General features: G+C 40.0%; 1 protein-coding gene across 4 annotated transcripts in view; it reads left to right on the top strand.

Annotated features, from left to right (window-relative positions):
- Dora (zinc finger SWIM domain-containing dorado) overlaps nt 1–20,258 on the top strand; it is a 52,221-nt gene that overhangs the window by 22,518 nt on the left and 9,445 nt on the right. For 3 of the 4 annotated variants that reach the window (XM_034318342.2, XM_034318340.2, XM_034318343.2), the window contains exons 2-4: nt 18,222–18,476; nt 19,542–19,717; nt 19,806–20,116. In XM_034318342.2, coding sequence (XP_034174233.1) covers nt 19,577–19,717; nt 19,806–20,116 — 452 coding nt within the window. In that variant the 5' untranslated portion in view covers nt 18,222–18,476; nt 19,542–19,576. The remainder of the gene's footprint in view (nt 1–18,221; nt 18,477–19,541; nt 19,718–19,805; nt 20,117–20,258) is intronic. The other variant, XM_034318341.2, reaches the window with a different exon arrangement.

The following is a 20,258-nucleotide window of genomic DNA, read 5'->3' as shown; positions in this document are numbered from 1 at the left end:
TTCTTTCCAGTTTTCTTTTAGTATGTAGCAAAATTTCATACGAGTTTTCTTCTTCAAAGTTTTTCAATTTTCTTAAATATGATTATCATTTTTTAATTTTTTTAATTATCAACTGTTTTATAAAAATGATTATCTATTATATGAAATTAATTATACCTTTATTTCTATATACAATTCGTATCGACAGGAACGACTAATGACAGAAATACAATTAACAAGTTATAATTGAGTTTGTTCAACGGGGGGACTTTTTGTCGATTCTTTTTCCATTGATTTGTTCCGATGAGTTCTCGGTGAACTTGACTCGGCTCGACGGAAGGCAAAAGGATACGAACCGGATTCTCAATTGAATTGAAGCTCGTTGAACGATGCCAGCTAGTTCCTCGTTTTCCTCTGCCATCCGATCCGATGCTCAAAATTGATCGCTCGAAAGCCTTGCCTTCTATATCGATTAGAAAGTTTTCTCGATAAAAAACTTTCTCTTCGCTTTCCGAGAACCCTGGAATATCTCATTTTACAATAATACAATTTTTATTTCATTGAAATTAACAAATTTTTCTCCATTGTACCATTCATTATGGTTCATCCTGTATATTAGCGTATGTCTGACCATACTCAATTGTTTCTACTGCGCCGGTCATGTTTATACTACTGCGTAAACTGGAAGATATATTCTTGTTTCCTTGATAACACAATTAACATAATATTTCTCCAATCGTTATCTTTATTTTTTATTATAATCTTTATTTAGTCCTTTTTTGAATAATAACATCAAGTAACAATATAAAATACGGCACACTTGATTCTTTACTATTACAATATTAATATTATTAAAAATTCCAATAAATTTCAATATTCCACGACCCCTTTCCGTCGCCCCAATCACAAAACCCTCTATCCATCCCCGTCAGCTTCCATGGTGGCCTCTGGAAATCATCCCCGTGCTCCAAATAATTAGAGAGAAAGTAGAATCGAGGAAACGGCGGGAGGAGCGGCAAAAAGTCGGCGAGGACCCCGTAGAAAGATTCGATGGAGAGAAAGAGAAAGGGGGTGGTTCGCGAAGGGTGGTTGAAACCGGGCGAAAGGGAAAAAGTGGGGTGAAAGCACACCGCGTGCTCGTATTGAGATGTATCCCTGTATCTGTATCCCTATAGAGGAGGTTCGTGTCGTCATGGCGACCGTATCGATCCTCATGGCCGCAGAGATATGTACGAAACGATTCACAGTTAGCGAATTCTATCCCCGGGGCGTTAATGCGAGTAGGCTGTGCAAGTTGCGATCTTCTCCAACCGACACCCCATAACATTCGTAAGGGATGCACTTTACCGGTTGCACTCGGTGGCTGCGACTGGCTGCACCGATGCCCCGTGGGACCGAGTGGTAATCTAATTGGAAAAAATGTAGATTATTAATTCTATAGAAACGTGAAAATATATTAAAATGAGAATGGTAATTTTATTTCAGCTGCTCTGAAATAAATGAAAAATAAATTCAATGTATTTTAACGACGTCCACTGTTCACGGGTTATATTAATTTATTTTCTGTTATTTTTATAAAAATAAATGGTAAATTGATAGACAAATGTATGCACGGATAGGTAGAAAAGGAACAAACGATATCGGGCAGGGTAGAGGTAAAAAATTTCGCGTTTTAATTTCGAAGATACGAGCCGGATGAAATACTCATGGCGAAATACGAGTGGATTGATTCCCATGGGAGTTCAGGGATGGCTTCCAATGGGTCGTTACCCGAGCCGAGAACCATAGAAAACGGGGAACAGGGAGGCGAAGTTAAACGCATCGATGTGGTTACAGCGTTTCGATGTTTCGCTCGTTCCTTTTGCTCGCAAGAAACCTCGCAATCATACAAATGGAACGGCGAATTAATTTTCGGAATTAATCGTTGTTGCGTGAGAGGAGTGTCGATTTTATCGCTCCGCTGGACGAGCCGTTACTAAAATTACCCCGTTTTTCTTTCAACGTTTCCTTTTTATATCGAATCAATGATCTGAAATTTAAAACGTCTTGCTTAAAAGAAAAAAAAAAAAAAAAAACAAAGAGGGACAGGTTCTTCATCGGTGATCGCGATAACCGTATTAGCATGATAAATATTGATACAACGGTCACGTGGTGGACGTGTTGGTGAGAATTACAACTCGCTAGAAGTGTGTGGTCGACGTGAGAAAACACACGGCAAGGCGAAGGTGAGAATCGATGGAATTAAATAGCAAGGCTTGACAGGTGCGACAGCTGATCGTGGTCGACGTTCGCTTCGGAGTTCGATTCGTTCTTCCCAGCTGGCTCGAAGACGCCAAGGCCATTTTATTGCCCCAGGTGCGAGAACACCTCGATTATGTTGCAAACGAAACAAACACTCTTCTTTCTTTCGTTCCTGGAAATCTCTTTACGGATCAATTCCTCGAGAGAGCATTTATTAAGGAAAAATCAAGTGGAGAATTTATCTCGTACCATTTTGTATCTTTTTGTATTATTGTTCTCTTCGTCTCTTATTTTTTTTTTCCGATAGGAGATTTTTTAGAATTGCGATTGTTAGAGATTTATAAATTGATTCGAGTGATTTTAGAATCGTTGAATTTGCTATGGATAATCGTTCGACTAACGAGAATCGATTACAATTAGATCCGAGTCATTGGACTCGATAGCAACGATCCCTCGAGTCATTGGACCCATTTTCGAGCTCCCTCGAATTGCGAGATTCGATTTCGACGACCCTCCAGACACTGGATCCGATTTAACTATCCTCTTCAATTGTTACACCCGATCTCGATGATTCTCCGCTTCATTCCAACAACAACGACAATTTTAGGTCAGTTTTCATTCTCTCAGTTACTCCTGTATTGAATATCAAATAATACATTTTTATCGTTTTTTAATTTAAATTTCAGTTGCCTAGAAGGATGATTAAATTTATATTTGTACGATTGCAAATTGTAAGAGACAATTTCAAAGTACAAAGGATAAGATTCGATTGTTAAATCCTTAACGAACCTGCCGTTTCGAGTCAAATTGAACAGGAAGAGGCTGGTGGGTCAGGATCCGGGGGGAGTCAAGCTGAATGTACAATTTTGGCCAACGATAAGAGCCAGGCCAACTTGCGGTCGTATCAGCTCGCTGGAGATCATTATCTTTCCGCTATGGGATTAACGAACCCACAGGATCCCCCTTTCTGTATCTAAATAACAGATGGAAAGGGTAATGCTTTCAGCTGAGAAAGGGCCACTGGCCGACACAAAAGAAACTGCGAAAACGTCTCGACCGTGGGACTGTTTGAAAAATGGCCCTCCCTATGAAAACTGATATCTATTTATTTACAAATAAATTGGCACCAATGCTTCGAGCAAAAATTGTCACTTCAATTTTTTAACAGAATAGAATAGAATTAGTAAGCAGCTAAGGTGTGAAATATTGTATAGCCATTTCCGTTTGATTTGTCCGTGCAGCTTAACAAAGGCCCCTCGACAATAGACCTTAAAAGGTCCCAAGCTGGAACCAGTATTTTCACGAATAAACGAACGACCTTGCCATTCGTTTAATGAAGGCTTTATAGGGGACAAATGTGCAATGTAATCGTGATAAATCGTTTTTTTTTTATTACAAAGGTTCAGGGATAGGAAGTCGAATTCATTTTTTGGTGACATAGAAACCTGAGGGATTTTAGTGTAGAATATAAAATTCTAGAATGGATGATAAAGAGCTTTCAGATAATTTAGAACATAATAAAATTTCTTAAATGCAATTTTCAATTTTCCTCTCAAATTATATAAAATCCATTTTGGTACCTTTCGGGGTTCTATAGGATTATCTGCATTTAATCCATAAAATATTTTAAAATACAGAATTTCTTTAGCAATTTATCCTTTGGACTAGAAAAATCCTTTGATACCTCCATAAACCTTTGTGCATTGGAAAATTTCCGAAAGTTTCATAGCGAACCTCGAGCAATATTCTAAGAAGGTACCTTAACCCATACTCCGTAACCAGCAGCAGGTTCATCCTTATTTTTAGTGTATCCTTTTTTTTTTTTCTTGCCTTTGTTCGCAATTTCGTTTCAACCGCAGACTTATTGCTAGGGGTCCGAAAATTTCGACACGAAGACGTTCGAGGAATGCAGTTCTTCGACTGGTACCTTCGACAAAGGGCTTTCCAGTTGGTCCCGGACTCGGAACTACGAGTAGCTGGCCTTACGGTCCATTTAAAGGAACCAACCAGCCCTCGGGGGCAAAAAACGCAACGTCGATTCTTGCCCTTGACTCTTAAAAGGCTCGACTTTTTCCGCTCGGCCCGGCAGCACAGCTTGAAGGTCGAACAGAATGGCTACCTTTTATTTCCTTTCTTCTTACCGTTCCTGCAACGTCTCTTTGTACTCTCCACTTTGTACCTGTTCCTCAAATGTTTGCCAGGACCTGGGTATAATGACTGTCCATTAAACGCTTATTCGACACTCGTTATTGACGTATTTTTTGTTAACTTTGTGTAATTTGAGCGAAAGAATCCGTGGGAGATGTAAGGAAGCTTTGGGTACCGTGCGTCGCCGACTCTCCGGACGGATCCTTGGTAGCTATAGGGAAGTATAACGCGAGGATTTTTGGTAATAAAAAAATTTCTAAGTTCCTACTTTGCTAACAAGGGAACATCGGGTACCGATACACTTCGATTTTGAATAAATGAAACTTTAAATGAAACTAGTCCGAAACTTTGCATAAATGTTTATTAGACCTGTTTATGAAGATTAATTCGTTAGTGCCCGTTTCTCACTTTGAGGGAGGTATCAACCCTTTTATCCGAACCGCCCTTTCTATATACGTGCTTATAAATCGTAAACAACAAAAGATATAAAAAAATAGTTGAAATAAAAGTTATACTGTTTCTTCAGGTCTATAAAGCTGCGTGTAAGTTTTTTTTTAAATTATCCTTTTTGCAAAATTGAATTCCCCTTCACCCTCCGTTTTGAAAAACTTTACGCAGCTTTATAGACCTGAAGAAACGGTATAACTTTTATTTCAACTATTTTTTGATATCTTTTGTTGTTTACGATTTATAAGCACGTATATAGAAAGGGCGGTTCGGATAAAAGGGTTGATATCTCCCTCAAAGTGAAAAACGGGCACCAACGAATTAGTTATCTTCGTAAACAGGTCTAATAAACATTTATGCAAAGTTTCGGACTAGTTTCATTTAAAGTTTCATTTATTCAAAATCGAAGTGTATCGGTACCCGATGTTCCCTTGTAAGTTGGATAAATCAAAGTTGGAAATCACGAGGATCTATGCTACCTATCAATTTATTACTCATTCTTTCATCATTTTTATAAAGAAAAACTATGAACCATCGTCTATTAATTTGCTAAGAGTCGCGATGGGTTGCAAGCTTTATTTCGTCTGATTTTCAGCGAGAGAAACCTCGCTCGAGAGCCAATGACCGGAGGGAAAAAAGGGGAGGAAAAAGCGTGTCTCTTCTTCGCGTTTCGACTCTTTGACTGTCGTTTGCCTTTCGAACGTGAAAGCGGCAAAGAGAGTAAAAGCTAGGCGGCAGGGTTTTCGAGTTTCACTGTGAAAGAGGCGAACGAAGGAACCGCGGACGTTAAAAATTAGTAGTAGAGCCACGGTAAAGTTTGACGAAAGTCAGCCATCCATTTCAGATAAGCTCTGCTCGCTTGGGAGGAAGCTTTTTTTTTTTCATAAAACTTGCGTTCTGTTGCTCTTTATGCAGAGTTAAGAAACTAATTTTCTTACTTTTCGTTTGTAATAAAATCTAATTGCAAAGTTAATTAAAATATCTTAAAATTGCAGAAATTCAATTTTCCCGGTGGTTCAATTCTTTGGAGATTTTCTCAAGAAAATTTTCCTCGCGGATAACCATTGTTGATCGACGATGTTAAGGCAGGACGATGAAAACTCGTCCGGTCGATCGCTCGATGGCATAGTTCCACGCGTCTCGGTCTCCTTTCGTAGTAAATTCAACGAAACAAGGCGTTGCTGACCTAAAACACGAGCCGTCGACCCTGGCCGTGTTTCCCGTCGTTCTCGGGGTAGGATCGGTAATGGATACGCTTTCCAGCCGACTAACAGGGTTACCGCTGCCTTTCGAGGCGACGCGACGATCGATCCAGCGGTTCGCAACGCATCAATGAGACCCCCGTTGGTCCTGTACGGGGTTTGTTCGCGGCCGTCAACCAACGAGAACGAACTAATGGCTTCGAGTTCAATGGCTGGAGAACGCGTCAGCTCGTTATCGAGAAACACGTTTCATAATTAAGCGTAATAGCGTCTGTGAAATTGCCACGGTGCCGGAGCGTGGAAACTGACACGGCTTGTTCGTCGCGAATCACCGCGACACCAATTAAAATCAACGAAAAATTCTTGTTTACCCAGACGATCGTCGAACGAGAAAATGTTTTCTTCTTTGTCTCTTTTAGCAATTTTTAAAATTTTAATCAAGCACCTTACACTTTCTTAGAGAAATGAATGGAGGAAAAGGAAACATCCCCGTTTGTTTAAAATTTAAATAACGTATGAAAATTCGGAAAATTCTAATTTTACAATTACCATTTCACAGGAGATACAATTCTCATTCTCAGAAACTGAATGGAACAGATGTTATTTTCGGTGATAACTTTTTATCTCCTCGTAAAAATCGGACACACACAGAGCCGCAGATGTGTTTTCGCGTATTTGGATCACTGCCAAAGGGGGGAAAATTTCGTGTTACCTCGGGAAATCAACAGCTGAACGTATAAACGCCTTCGGCTAATTGCAACGTGCTTAAAATTCAAGCCACCCCATTTAACTCTCCGCGCCGCAAAGTTTTTCTATTTATAAAACGATATTATAATAGTCACTAGAGAATAATAATAATAATAGATTATGAATTTCTGTTAATTTCTTCCATTGTTCTATGCGAATAGAGTATCATCTAAACAATGGTATCGAATTCCAGCTAATAATACTTTTCGTAACAATTACCATAATTCTCAAAGGCTGATTGTCTTAAGAACATAATGAACTGGGTGCCATTATAGGTAATAGATGAAAGGGGTGCTGACTGTGCTAATATAATACTATTAGAATCACCCCAGTGTACCCTCTGTTGTTATTGGAGATTTATAAAAGTCAACTGATAATTTTACACTCTTGATTCCTTGAAATATCATTAATAAATAATTCTGTACATTTCTGTACATTTTTTTTTATTCGAATAAAAAAAAGAGACAAATTACACGATACACTACTGTGATACGTTGAAATAATGCAGGATGTATAAATGCAAATTGTAGAAAGCAACATTTCCACGAGCCCTGGGGCAAGACACGTATTAATTAGCGTCCCATACCGAATTAAACGTTATAACGTATGCAAACCTCGGCGAGGCTGTCCAAGATATCTTCTCTTAATCTAAGGTCAACCGGGCGAATACATTTTATCTTGCCCATGATTAACTCGTTTAACTGTCGTGTTAACGCCGATGTGTCGTTTTTTTATATTCCTACGTGTATCGCGAATTACGTTTCTATTTCTTTTATCGCAGGACAGGAACACGGCATTCACGATTTAATCCTTCTACCGTACGTAGTCTTTATCCCGATATCCCCATATTTTTCTTCTACCCATAGAATTCGCAAGATTTTATTTCCAGATTAGCCGAGCGCGCGATATACCCTCGAAATTGCGGCCGTTTCCCGCGCAAACGAGCCATTATGCAGGCGAAGGCCCGGGTGTATCTAAGCACTTTATATTTCAGACGGTCTGCTTTCCCATTCAAAACGCTAGAATCAGCCTGACATCGCTTTCAGACACATTCCCCATTCCTGATTTTAGGATTTTTCACCAGTCGACGCTGGATAGGATTTTTATCCCTTGATATAGCCAAGTGGATCTTCTACAGCTTTAGCTAAATCTACTTTGTGTTTCATGATTAATTCTGAGTTCTATATATTCTCAGATTACTTTGAAACGTTTCCTTTGATAACGTAACGTTTGTATTACGATACCGTACAGGTAGCAGGAATTCTTCCGGAGAGTCGGCGACGCACGGTATCTAGCATCTATGTCTCTATGTACCATTCGTTGTCATCTCTTCACCGCCTATAGAGTAACATTCTGTTAGAAACAACTCGATATCAAAGGAAGAATATCCAAGTTGCCCCGTTTTATCGATCCACGTCTATATCTGTGGGGAAAAAAGCAAACACTTTGTTCGCAGAGCTTGCGTCTCCGTAACTTCCAGTTGCAATTCATCTCCTCGTAAGTCTTCGAGAGTGGAATCGAAAAGAAGCAAGTTTATCGTGAACTTCCTTCCGGTTCTCGCGTTTCGTCCGTATTACTCTTCAGGCGACGAGGTTTTTACTACGATCGTTCACGGAAACAGACTCGTATTTCCCATGCGACGCGTTGTTTGTTGAGAGACGACACTTCCTGTTGACACAGGTCTTGTGCTTGCCGCAATACGATCGTGTACCGCGCGTCGAACACAGGAATTATTGATTCGCGTTCGCCTCCTCGTCGCTTGTATGTACTCGTTATCCACGATTCTCTCCATTCACCCTGTCTCCTGTGTTCGACGCGAGCCAATAGAGAAACGGATGTAGTTCTTGTCGATGGTCATAGATCGATAACATCTGGGAACATGGTGTGCCTCGATCTCTCGAGATTTCTAAGCTTTATATGCTCTTGGAGAATAGATGAGCATTATGTTAGCTTATGGGACGGCCGGAGAGTCGGCGACGCACGGTACTTGGACTTTTCACTTTGGAACTTCAAACTTCCAACTATGTTTTCCTTATAGATACTAAGGATCCTCGCATAATGCTTCTTTATAAATACTAAGAATCGGTACGGAAGGTATTTAGGCTTTCGACTTGCGAACTTACAGTTACCAATTTTGATTTTTCTAAGATAATGAAATAAGGACTTGGTAAATTGACGAAAAGAGGAAATTTCTATGTTGCTGAAAAGATATTTCTCGATTAGAAGTCAATTAACTCCGTTCCTGAAGAACGAACCAGGAAGATTTGACACGATTCTGGAAGTATAACGGTTCTCTGTCGGATAAATGGTTGGATTCATTGTTCGAGGAGCGACGAGGAAGAGGATGATGAACAGAGGGTTGATGGCTCGACTAAAGGAGATTAGATATAGAGGATGTAGGGAGAGGTCTTAGTCAGCATCTCTCAGCCTCTTTCTTTCTTCACCACGGTCCCAAATGAAATATCGAGTAGATTTACTTCCTAGCTGGTTTCCATGAACCCTAAAGAAAAAAAGAGTATACGAATGACACTGAATGATATTTCTTAAATTCGTAATTGAAAAATGAAATATTTTCAATTCTCTTGGTAGCTTGTTACGATTTCTATCCAAGATTAGCCTTCCCAATGGATCTTCTCTCTCTCCATAAGAAAGAAGAATCGTCTTTCACCGAATCACGGGAATGGTTGCGTTTACTTTGATAAAACGACGAACAATCTTCCTTTCTTTTTCCCTCGTTCTTTAATGCGAGCTCTCCAGTAAAAAGGGACATTCTCAAGTCTGACTGACGACCGTGTCCAACTAAAAAATCCCATCTAAGATTACTTCTAACAAATCTGTAGAAGAATTACGTTTGATAAATTTGAAAAACTTCATTTTTTAACAAACAACATAGTCCTCTTAAATTCAGAGGAAAATTTTTCTAAGTTCAGAGGCGATCAGAAAATCGTTGATTCAGCCAGGTGCCGAGGTTGTCCATCGGCTGGGAAGGTTGATCCTTTCTCGAAAAGTTGTCTACCATGATTTCTCGCTTGCACGGAGGTAATAGGATGTGCTTGTCGGGACTAATGGCCCGTGAACACATATACAATCCCGTAGGAGGATTTGCCGAGGAGCAACCCTCCGGGGATCGAGCCTGCCAGTCCTCTGTTCGACAAAGGACGTAGAAACGAGCAGGCAAAAGGATCGAGGAAAAGCGGTGATCCGCAGAGCCAGGACGCAGCACAGGTGGAATTAATGCTCGAATCGATCGTCATGTTCAACGGGGAAAATTCTATTTCTCCAGCTCCTGTCGATGTTATCGTTAACACGGAAATATTGTGCAGTCAGCTATCGTGCAGACCCCCTGAAACGATTTCTCTATACGCGATACAACCACGCGTCGGTGTGTACGCGTTTTCCGTGTTTTGGCTGCACGACTTGACAGACGTATTCGATTCGAGAAAAGCTTCTCCGTTGAAAATAAATTTCTAAATATTTTCAAACTAACGATATGGGTTTGGGATAATTGTTGGTAATTATTTATTAATTCAAGCATATTTTGATGGTCGATAAAGTTATTTAAGGGATCGGTCCGTCATAAACCCACGGTCATCAACCCGAACCTGAGATTAAATTACTCGGGGTCATAAACGATAGACCCCTTAGACTTGGGTCGTTCAACCACCATGGATATGGTCGTGAACCGTCTGCTTGTTTTTCGTAGAGTTAGATGTGTAATATTTTTGTTTCAAGGTAAACAAAATGTTATCTAGGAAAATAATATAAAATTTAGAAAATGAAATTATATTAAAATTATAGATATCTCTAGAAAATTATAGAAGATTTCAACCCTCGGTCGTCCAATTTAATATGAAAAAGAAATTGGTCTACCGTTTTGCTTTTTTTCCTATGTGTCATTATAATTTCATAATGTTACGTCGACGACATTAGGCAGAAAAGCTGAAGCCCGCATCCAGGTTGAAATTATGAAATTGCCTTAATGACCAGTCTGCGGAAGAGCGTGTTATTATCGTTGTCGGTCTAATAGGTATAAATACATCGATTAGGAGCTGCTACGAAATGTATCAATTATTATGATGGGAGAATAATCGAATGTGCTTATCGAGGTTAATGACCCGTAACCACGTACAAACTCTCTTTAATATCAATGATAATCCTCCGGGATAAATTGTCTGTAGACGGATATTAACATTTTTCATAAATCTCGTCTGATATTTTTCCAATATTTCCTAATTTCTAATTAGAAGAAGGGTGTAGTTTCAGAGGAAAATGAGTTTCTTAATAATTGCTCATTTTATCAAAGAAAAATAAGAGGTTTATTCGATACAGACATTATTTGGAGCAAAGCTCTCGTTCGAACGTATTAAGGAACACACTCGATTAAATTCGCTTCGCATGAACGCTTACGTGTATACCTCCCTGGTACAATTTTATTGAAATGTTTTCCACTCAATGTATTACCGTGGCGAGAGCCTTTTCGCATCTGAAGGGAATATTAAAACGTTCCCAGCCGGAATTTCTGTTTTGTAATATCACGAATCCGCGTTATCGTCTTTCACCGCCTTGATTATGCTGTTTCTTAAACGAGCCCGATAAACAAATCGTAGGAGAAAGGAGGTTTCGCGTTGTTGAAAATTTGTCTAAAAATACATGGAATACCGTGGTGGTCTGTGCATAATTATCTATGCCTCTAATAATTAATAAAAGGAAATAATAAAAATGAATGAAAAAATTCTAATAATATAAAATATAAAATCGAGAGTTCACTGTAGCTGTTAATATGTTAAACAAATTAAAATGTTTCATAGTTTAGAGATGAAATTCTTGTAACACCCTGGCCATTCGATAACTCAAAAACTAAGCACCCAGGGACAAGGCTTAACGACCCTTTCTTAAGTCCGTGAATTCACGAGGTACCCCATGAAAGCCATGGAACCAGCGTCGGGCTGTTATCATCAGGCCGGAGTTTAAAAGCTCGTGAAAAGCTCGCAACCCTTAATGCCAGCAAATCCTTGCCTCCCTCTTCTTTAAGGAGATATCGGGGACGCAGGTAGAATCTCGTGGCGGGATTAAATCAGTGACACAGAAAAGAAACGTTCTTCCTCCTTCGCCACCATAGAACCACCCTTGGCGTGACAGTCTAACGTATCGCGTCAGGGTAAAATGGCCCTTTGTTCCCGTTTTCTCATGGACTAGGGGTTGCTGGACATCCAGGATGCAGAGAGGAAAAATCGTGGAATAATACTTTTGGATTTTATAAAACTAATCAGGAGTTGTTAACCCTTTAAATTTTCAAATTAGATAATTTTCTAACATTGTCATTTAGATAATAGAGAATTCTATAAATTTTAAAGTTTATATTTATTTTTATTACTATTTGTACTTTAGGTCCACTATAGGGGGTGGTTGGATTCTTATACTTGTTTTATTTTTAATATTACCACCTTGCGAGTGGATCAGCAAATTATTTTATTTTCTATTGTCTAATTTAATAATTCTTTATTCTCTATTTTCCAATCGAAAATGGCATTCTCGTTGAAAATTCGACGAGACAGTAAAGGACACGAGCTGTTACGAGGCAGGACGGCTTATTAAAGCGTTTGTCATTTCAGGCTGCATAATGGCCCTGCTCTTATTAGGATATTACGGCTGAATTTGCCGGCGTTATCGTCTTCACAGAGGGGGGTGAGCGGAAATAAAATGAGAAATAAGGAAAGCCGGGTATTTTAATTTCTGTATCTCTACGAAACAGTCGTCGATTAATGTTCCTTCGAGCGGAAGATCCAGGAAATTCATTAATCCGAACCCTTCGATTCACGTCATTTTTATAGAAAACTTTTCAATCGCCAACGATAGACAGTTTTCTTCTCGCGTTTCCATCGATTTTTATCGAGTTCCATCGAGTTTGCGGTCGCGACGCATCACGTCGGTAGCAGAGGAGAATCCTCCGGGCATTATGGAAATAAGACCGTGTACCGGAAACCGGCTCGAGTGGCTGACAGCCAGGATCGATTGATTTTTAAACTGTCCGACATGCTGTGAAAAATAAATCCATGGAATTCGAAAGCGTTGAGAAAAATTCTTTGCGATAGCTTCATCGATCGATCAGATTCTATTCGATAAAGAAAACAGTTTTTAGCCGAATCTGTGATTCTGTGAATTTTTTCATTCTTCCACCCTTCTGTGTATTTTTAATAAAAATAATTAAATTGGGGGATGAAGAAGAGGAGGATTGTAAAAAATGTCATTTTACCCCTTTAGATTGTAAATGGATTAAACAAAGCAGATAGATATTAAATTAAATTATTTTGTACTGGGACATTGCGGAGGCTAAGCAAATGCAAGTGGATTTTCTAACAAAGTTTGAAAGCAATAGAAGTGGAGAAAAGCAGCTTGATCGTAATACAAAATCGAATAAGGGAAACAGGTTAACGAAAGAGAATGGAACGGTGCCACAACGTATCAACAGGTACGTCGTGCTTTGCACCAACGGTATAGAGAACAGATTGCATGTGACGAAGATGGAAATATCAGTTTTCCAAAATTATTCGCGCGAAAAGGTGGTTAAATAATATCTGAAAGAAATAATATAAAATTTCCAATTTGAATCATAATTAATTGTTAAAATTTCTAAAGTGCCTTTATTAAAACATCAAATTATCCATAATAGAATATTGCTTTAAATAGAATTTCCTTATAATGGAGAAAATTTAAATAGATAACACGTGCCATTTAAATCTCTCTGGGCTGGTGTTTGTCAAGCTCGGTTGAATTCAGCTAAAAAGCAAGGAAATCGCGAGGCAAAGGTCACGATGGCCTTCCAACTACCTTCAACGTAACGTGTTCCCCGAAATATCAAACGTTCTCGTTGAGAGCGGAGAAATGGTATTCGGCAGAATAATTGCAAAGCGAATCTGCAGCAGCGCATAAACAATTTTTACTGTGGCGGGGGAATAAAAATTGAAATTTCCCGGGCTCGCCTTTTCATGCTGGTCTCTGCTGGTCGCCGTGTTGCGAGCCGGAGAATATCGATCTGACCCGGGGTCGATGTACCGCTACGCGAAATTCATTTTCAGCGAGACCCCAGGAGAGATATTCGAAAAATTCACGAGCGTTTTTTAACCGACAGAAACAAAAGTATCCGACAGAAACAAAAGTAGACGAAAAAAAAAAAGAGAGAAAAAGAATAGTCACTATTGCTGATAGATATAGCAATAACGAAGTTTTATTGTTCGAAACGGAGATGGTAGTCGGTGGTAACTCTTTTACCTTTCGTATTATTGTAACAGGGATTTTATAATTGTTGCAACGATCATTTTATTATTTCATTACGTTGTTGTACATCAAACGGTCGATTTTGGAACGTGAATTCATGACATAAAAGTTTCACAATATGTCACTTGTGATACATTAATTTAAAGTTTGAAGCTTGATAAAATTGACTACATGAATGTTTCATTAATATTTTTCAATTAAGGCTGATTCTTAATTGGAACATAAGAATGTCATTGCTTGATGTAACTGGCAATCAGTCATTTTGTATTAGGATTATTAATGAAATCTTCGTATAGTTATCTTCATTATTCTTCAGGCTTTAGATTGATGTATCATAAGTGCCATTTTGAAACAATTTTATGAAATCTCGCGAAATTAGCATTCTGATAATGCAACAACTCTTTCCTTTCATTGGATCGAAGTTACGACAACTTTCCGTATATTTGCTCGCGAATTAATTAAGATTCATTAGAGCAATCGGGTTAATGGACGAACGGTGGAGTTGGTCGAAGAAACTCGGAAGTTCCTTCGCTCTTTCATTGGAACTCAAACAGCGATGAATCAATGATTCAGTTAAAACACTTCACTCTAGTTTAATCTAAACTTCAAATACAAAACTATTTAAAAAAAAACAGCTGACAATTCAATATTTAAAGAAGAAATTAAAATAAATACAGTACTGTTGAATAATTTTATAAAATGTAAGCGAGTTAGTCTTTAGAGAGAATAAACAGTGGTACTCGTGTTAAAATGGCGTCCGGTTTTCCACAACCGGAAGTTGCGGAAATTGTTGGGGCGGAAGGAACGGGTCGTCGTGTAATTTACACTCGGAGAATTTTATACCCCGGAGGCAGGTTCGTTTTTTCCCTGTTCACCGCAGAAATTTCTCCGTTCGCATCGACCAGGTATTCTTTTCCTCTCCGACGTCTATTATTTTCGAGGGAATATTCCACGAGCAACCGGAAGTAGCTGAATTCTGGTAACCTGGTCGACGAACCAGAAGAATTCTTTCTCCGCGAAATTGTCGAATATTTTCTTTATTTTCTCTTAAATTTCATCTTGATCGACTCTGATTCGATTCAATTTAACTTTTCTCAATTTTAACGAAGCAACTCCGAGGATCCTTGAGAAAGGATATAGGATCGGAGGGTTGCGCGATTAGGGGGATGATTTCACCGATCGGGGTCAAGTTGGTCCGGAAAGGAAGCACGGGTCATTTACACCTAAATGGAGAGTCGTGCGTGCGAATGTTCACGCCAGCTTTTACGTGAAAATCGCTTTAAACACTCTTCTATCTATAAAACCTATCAATTTTAATTCTTAAAAAGAAAAAAGAAAAAATCACCGTAATACGCATTATCACCAAATTTTCTTTCCCTCTTACGCAATATAAAAATAGAAACAGAAAGAAAGAAAACAAAGTGACGGAAGTAACTAAACCGTCTAATCGAATTTATTCTTCAATGGCTTCTTAGAACCAATTTACTTCGAACTGTAGTAATTATAGAATATAGAGAGGAGGGTGCGTTTCTCAAAGTGTTCCCCTCGAACAAGGGATCTTTCTTTACAGAACGCTCGCCGGTTTTGCTGTCGAATTATATCGAATAAGCGTATCCCTGTTCGGGAAATTCTGCAACACCTCAGTCGTTGCAGGTTTCGTTACCGCACGAAGTCTGTCCCTGACGGGAAGTCGCGGCCTCGAACCGAAATTACAGTTTATCAAAGCAGAAAGCCGCGCAATCTGCTAGCGACGCGAACCAGCCAAGTTTCGATCGTGTCTGGGAAATGTTTCCCACGTTTCACCCGGACGAAAAGTTTTCCCTTAAATTCGTGTCGTCCAAAGTCTCCATTCTTTGATACTTACAATCAATTTCGATGATTTTCCAAGGGACATTATTCATTAAGGTGACGATTCAAAGTCAGAAGGTTGAATTTAAAAAACTTTTTATTTCTAATCAATATCAAAATCTTTTACAAAAGTTAGTCGAGACCTTTCCTCGATATTGTCCTATTTTGAGGGCGGTGAAACACGGAACTCCCTTCTCTTCGTCCAAAATTTAAGGAAGAAGAATCCTTGTTGTTTCCATTTGCAAGGGAATCGGCTGTTGCATCGAGGAAGGATCTCGATCGAATCCGTCTAATGAACTCGCAGGAAGATATTCGACTGATCGAAGACACTCGGAGGCAAGCGCAATTTCATTCGGCGCCGAAGACGGCAACGAGACAGCGGAACTTTCCCTTTATTACGTTAAAAGTTTTTCACGAGCCGGTCCCTTGGGGGTGGTATCGCGTCCACGATGGTCCCGTTTCATCTCGCTGGCTAGCCACGTCCCTTGTTCGAATTAAAATCACTCCCGACGTGATTTCCTCCGCCCGTTTCTTAATTCACCTGCGAACGGTAATTTAACGTCGATCGATCTCCATCGATCATCTTCTTTTTGTCGTTGCAACGATGTTAAAGACCGGTGATTCCAACATTGGCGCCGATGTTCGAAGGATTTCAACACGGGGATAAAGCGAACGCAATTTTATCGTTTAATTAAGCGAGAAAACGCTGGAAATAACTCGAACGAGCCGAGTCTCGTTTAAAAAGGTCGTCGAAAGTTGCTGAGAATTGCAGCAAATGAGCGACGCTGATAAATTTTTCCTCTAACTGGAAGGAGATTTTTTTTTCTTTTTCGAGCATTTTACCAGGCACACGCAACAGTTACCAGCGTCACTGGCTTCTTATCGATTCGTTCCCTTAAGTGTAACTTTTTCTTTCAAAGCAGGCCACGTGAATACTGTAAATTCTTTGCAAAAATATTGTAAAATTGTTTAAAAAGATAAAGAAAAATACATCGTTCGATTTAGAACTCTTCATTGTTCCATGGATAATTAATCAGGTGTAATTTAATTAAATAATTGTTAAGCAGCAGAATGACGAATGGGTGGTACGTCTATCGATCTCTCAATGTGTTAAATTGACTTGGAAAATTTTCTGAATCGTTCCGTTTCGCTCGATGTTTCAGCACTTTGGAAAAATTTCCATTACTCCTCCTCCTTGTTTTTCCTGTAAATGTTTGGCCGATCGATCGCGAAAGCGTTCCGCCGCGCGTGTCGGCGTACAAGCCCCGTCAGCGTTCGAGCTGAACGAGCTTTCAGAGCTTTCAGCTTGTCCTGTTTTGCGTTCACAGCTTTGCGACCGCTTCCAAGAGAATAAAGAGCCTTTATTATTTATAAAAAAATTGATATTCTTCCATGATAGGCAAAAGAGCTTTTGAATTTTCAAAGTCTTATCGTGCCGATGATGTGTAAAGAGAGGTATCTCCGTTTTCCAAGAACAGTCAGCCATTTTGTATCAAGAATATCCATGAAACCTGTATATAATTATTTTCTTTAAACCTTTAAACCACAAGTGCCATTTTGTCAAACTTTTCTGTCATGAAATCCTGTCAGACTTTTTACGTTACGATATCAATTATTGTTCGCTATAATCGTTAACCATTTATTTTGTATTTCGAATATCATCGAAGCATTTATGCGATCATTTTTGTTATACTTTACGCTTTAATTTGATGTGTAATAAGCGGTATTTCGCGAAACTTTTCTGTCATCAATTACCGATTTAATACGCCGCAAGCGGGTGTACCGGAAAAGCGCGGGAAAATTAATTCGTTCGTGGAGGAACGAGATATTTCCTCGTGGAACGAATGGAAGAACGACGAGGAGGGTGGAGACCGTTCGGTTTCTGGCCTGCGGATGCTCGCTAATCAAATAGAAATGGAATTTCCATTAATAATAGGCCGCAGCTCGGTAACGTCGTTTCCGGGCATATTGAGCTGCTGGGAAGCGCAGCAGCGCGATAAAGCTTTTGTCTTGGTGGATGGAACCGGAGCATCCTCGTGTTCCCGCGCGGATGCGGCAAATGGGATTAAAACGATAGAACGATGCTGAGGGCTCCCTAAGGATCCCCTTTAATCCTTCTTACTAGAGGAATTTTCTGTTTACACGTGTATTCGCTTAGACGCACGCCCGCGGAATTTCCGATCGCTTGTTATCGTTTCATTTATTCCGCGCTGACGAATACTTTCCGCCCGGGAGAATTTCTTACAATAAATGAAATACCCCTCGGAGATTGTTTCTCCGATTATTGATTGCTCCCATTAATTACTAATTGAAAATTTTTTTCATTTTATTTAGCAGATGCACAAACGGTACCAACGCTGTGCGAGCTGGCGGCGCGTTGCGTCGCCTCGCATATCCCGTTCGAGCTGGTGGAACACGTTTACCCGCCGGTACCCGAACAGTTGCAGCTCAGGATAGCCTTTTGGAGTTTTCCGGACAACGAGGAGGACATCAGGCTTTATTCTTGCCTGGCAAATGGCAGCGCGGACGAGTTCCAGCGCGGCGAGCAAGTGTTCCGCTCGAGGTGCGTCAAGGATCCCTTGCAGATCGGTGAGTGATTTTCAGATTCTTTTATTATAATCATCGAATAACAGAATATTCGTAACAGAAAGATGTAGAAAAGTTTCAAACAGGGGGATGAAAAGGAAGAATGGGGTAGTTGGCCGCTAATTAATCGCGTTAAGTCGCTTCGTCAGGAATTAACGCCCTCGTTCCATCGGATCGATCCAACGTGTTAACGTTCATTCCGGCGTCAGTTTACAGAGAGAGGATTCTGCGACACTATTTTGGACAGGGAAACGTCAGAGTCAGGTTTCCAATTACGTCTATCCCGCGTTTCACGTCTGAAAGGGAAGCCTCCGGGCGAACCTCCTCGTGTGCTCCAAGAACTTTACACAATACCCTATTCGCTCCACGAATAAAGAAGCTGGTCAATTTTCGGACGCTCGGATCACGATATCGCGTTCATTCAGATCGTTCAAAGACGAGAAAACAAACGAAAGATGATTTATTTCTGACGTAGAAATCTTTGATCTCGTGTCTTTCATCAGGAAAAAAATATCGTTATAAAAATCATATTTATATAGCATGCGACGCACCTGGCGAGTCATTGGTTACAAGTATAATAATTTCATTCTCGAATTAAAATAATTCGATTTCTGAATGTTTCTAAGAAAATAGGCTCGCGAAATGTCGTAGCTTAATTCTTAATTTCATTCTCTGACCAAGATGTACCTGAACGGTTAATTTCCTCGAGCTAATTTACGCTGCGCTCTATATAGAATCCCGTCTTCCTCTTTGTGTTCCGTTGTCAGCTATCCACAGCCCCGGGGCGTTGTTTCTTAATGCAGTCGAATGACGTCTTTATCACTGTGTTTGCTGAGAAAGTGCTCGCTTCAACTTCTTCCGCGACGACCAGCAGCAATCTCTTTCCTCTTTTGAAAAACCGTTTACATTTCACGGTGCAAACAATGCCTGGTATACTGGCAAACTGTATTCAAATATCTTTGATGCTTCTTTTTTTTCTCGAGTTGTCTCATAAATTTTATTTATTATTGAAAATTGGGATATTTGATTTTTGAAACAGCGCATAATTAATTCTTTTACATTCGACAGGATTCCACCTGAGCGCCACCGTAATATCCCAAGGGATGATGAACGGTGTTAGAACGCAGTTCAAGGTCGCAGTGACGTTTGATCGTCGAAAAATTACGTCCTGTAATTGCACCTGCTCTTCGAGGGCTAATTGGTGCGCCCATGTGGTTGCCGTTTGCCTCCACAGGATACACATGGTAAAAACAGCACCCCTTTTTTTAACCCGTAATACTACAGTGATTTAAGGTAGATTTTTGTATGAAATCACCCATGATTTGTATCCAGCCGACACAGGTGTGCCTGAGAGCTCCGGTCAGCGAATCGTTGTCCCGTCTTCACCGGGAACAACTGCAAAAGTTCGCTCAGTATCTGATCAGCGAGTTACCGCAGCAGTTTCTGCCCACTGCTCAACGTCTCCTGGACGAGCTGTTGTCGGTTCAACCAAGCGCCATCAACAGTTACTGCGGAGCTCCTGATCCAACGGCTGGAGCATCGGCTCACGATCAAACCTCCTGGTACCTCGACGAGAAGACTCTCCACGACAACATCAAGAAGATACTCATCAAGTTCTGCGTACCAGCTCCGATAGTCTTCAGGTGAACGCATAAACTTGCCCAGCGACCTTCTTTCTCGTTTTATTAAATTCTTTGAGCTTTTCTGTTCGAGTCCTCCCCCCCACCCCCCACCCCTTCTATCTCTACCCTCTTAGTAGGCTTTAATTCATGATTTCTCGTTGGG

This window comes from Osmia lignaria, chromosome 6 (genome assembly GCF_051020975.1).
Source record: "Osmia lignaria lignaria isolate PbOS001 chromosome 6, iyOsmLign1, whole genome shotgun sequence".
NCBI lineage: Eukaryota > Metazoa > Arthropoda > Insecta > Hymenoptera > Megachilidae > Osmia > Osmia lignaria.
This window is presented reverse-complemented; position numbering and strand designations above follow the sequence as displayed.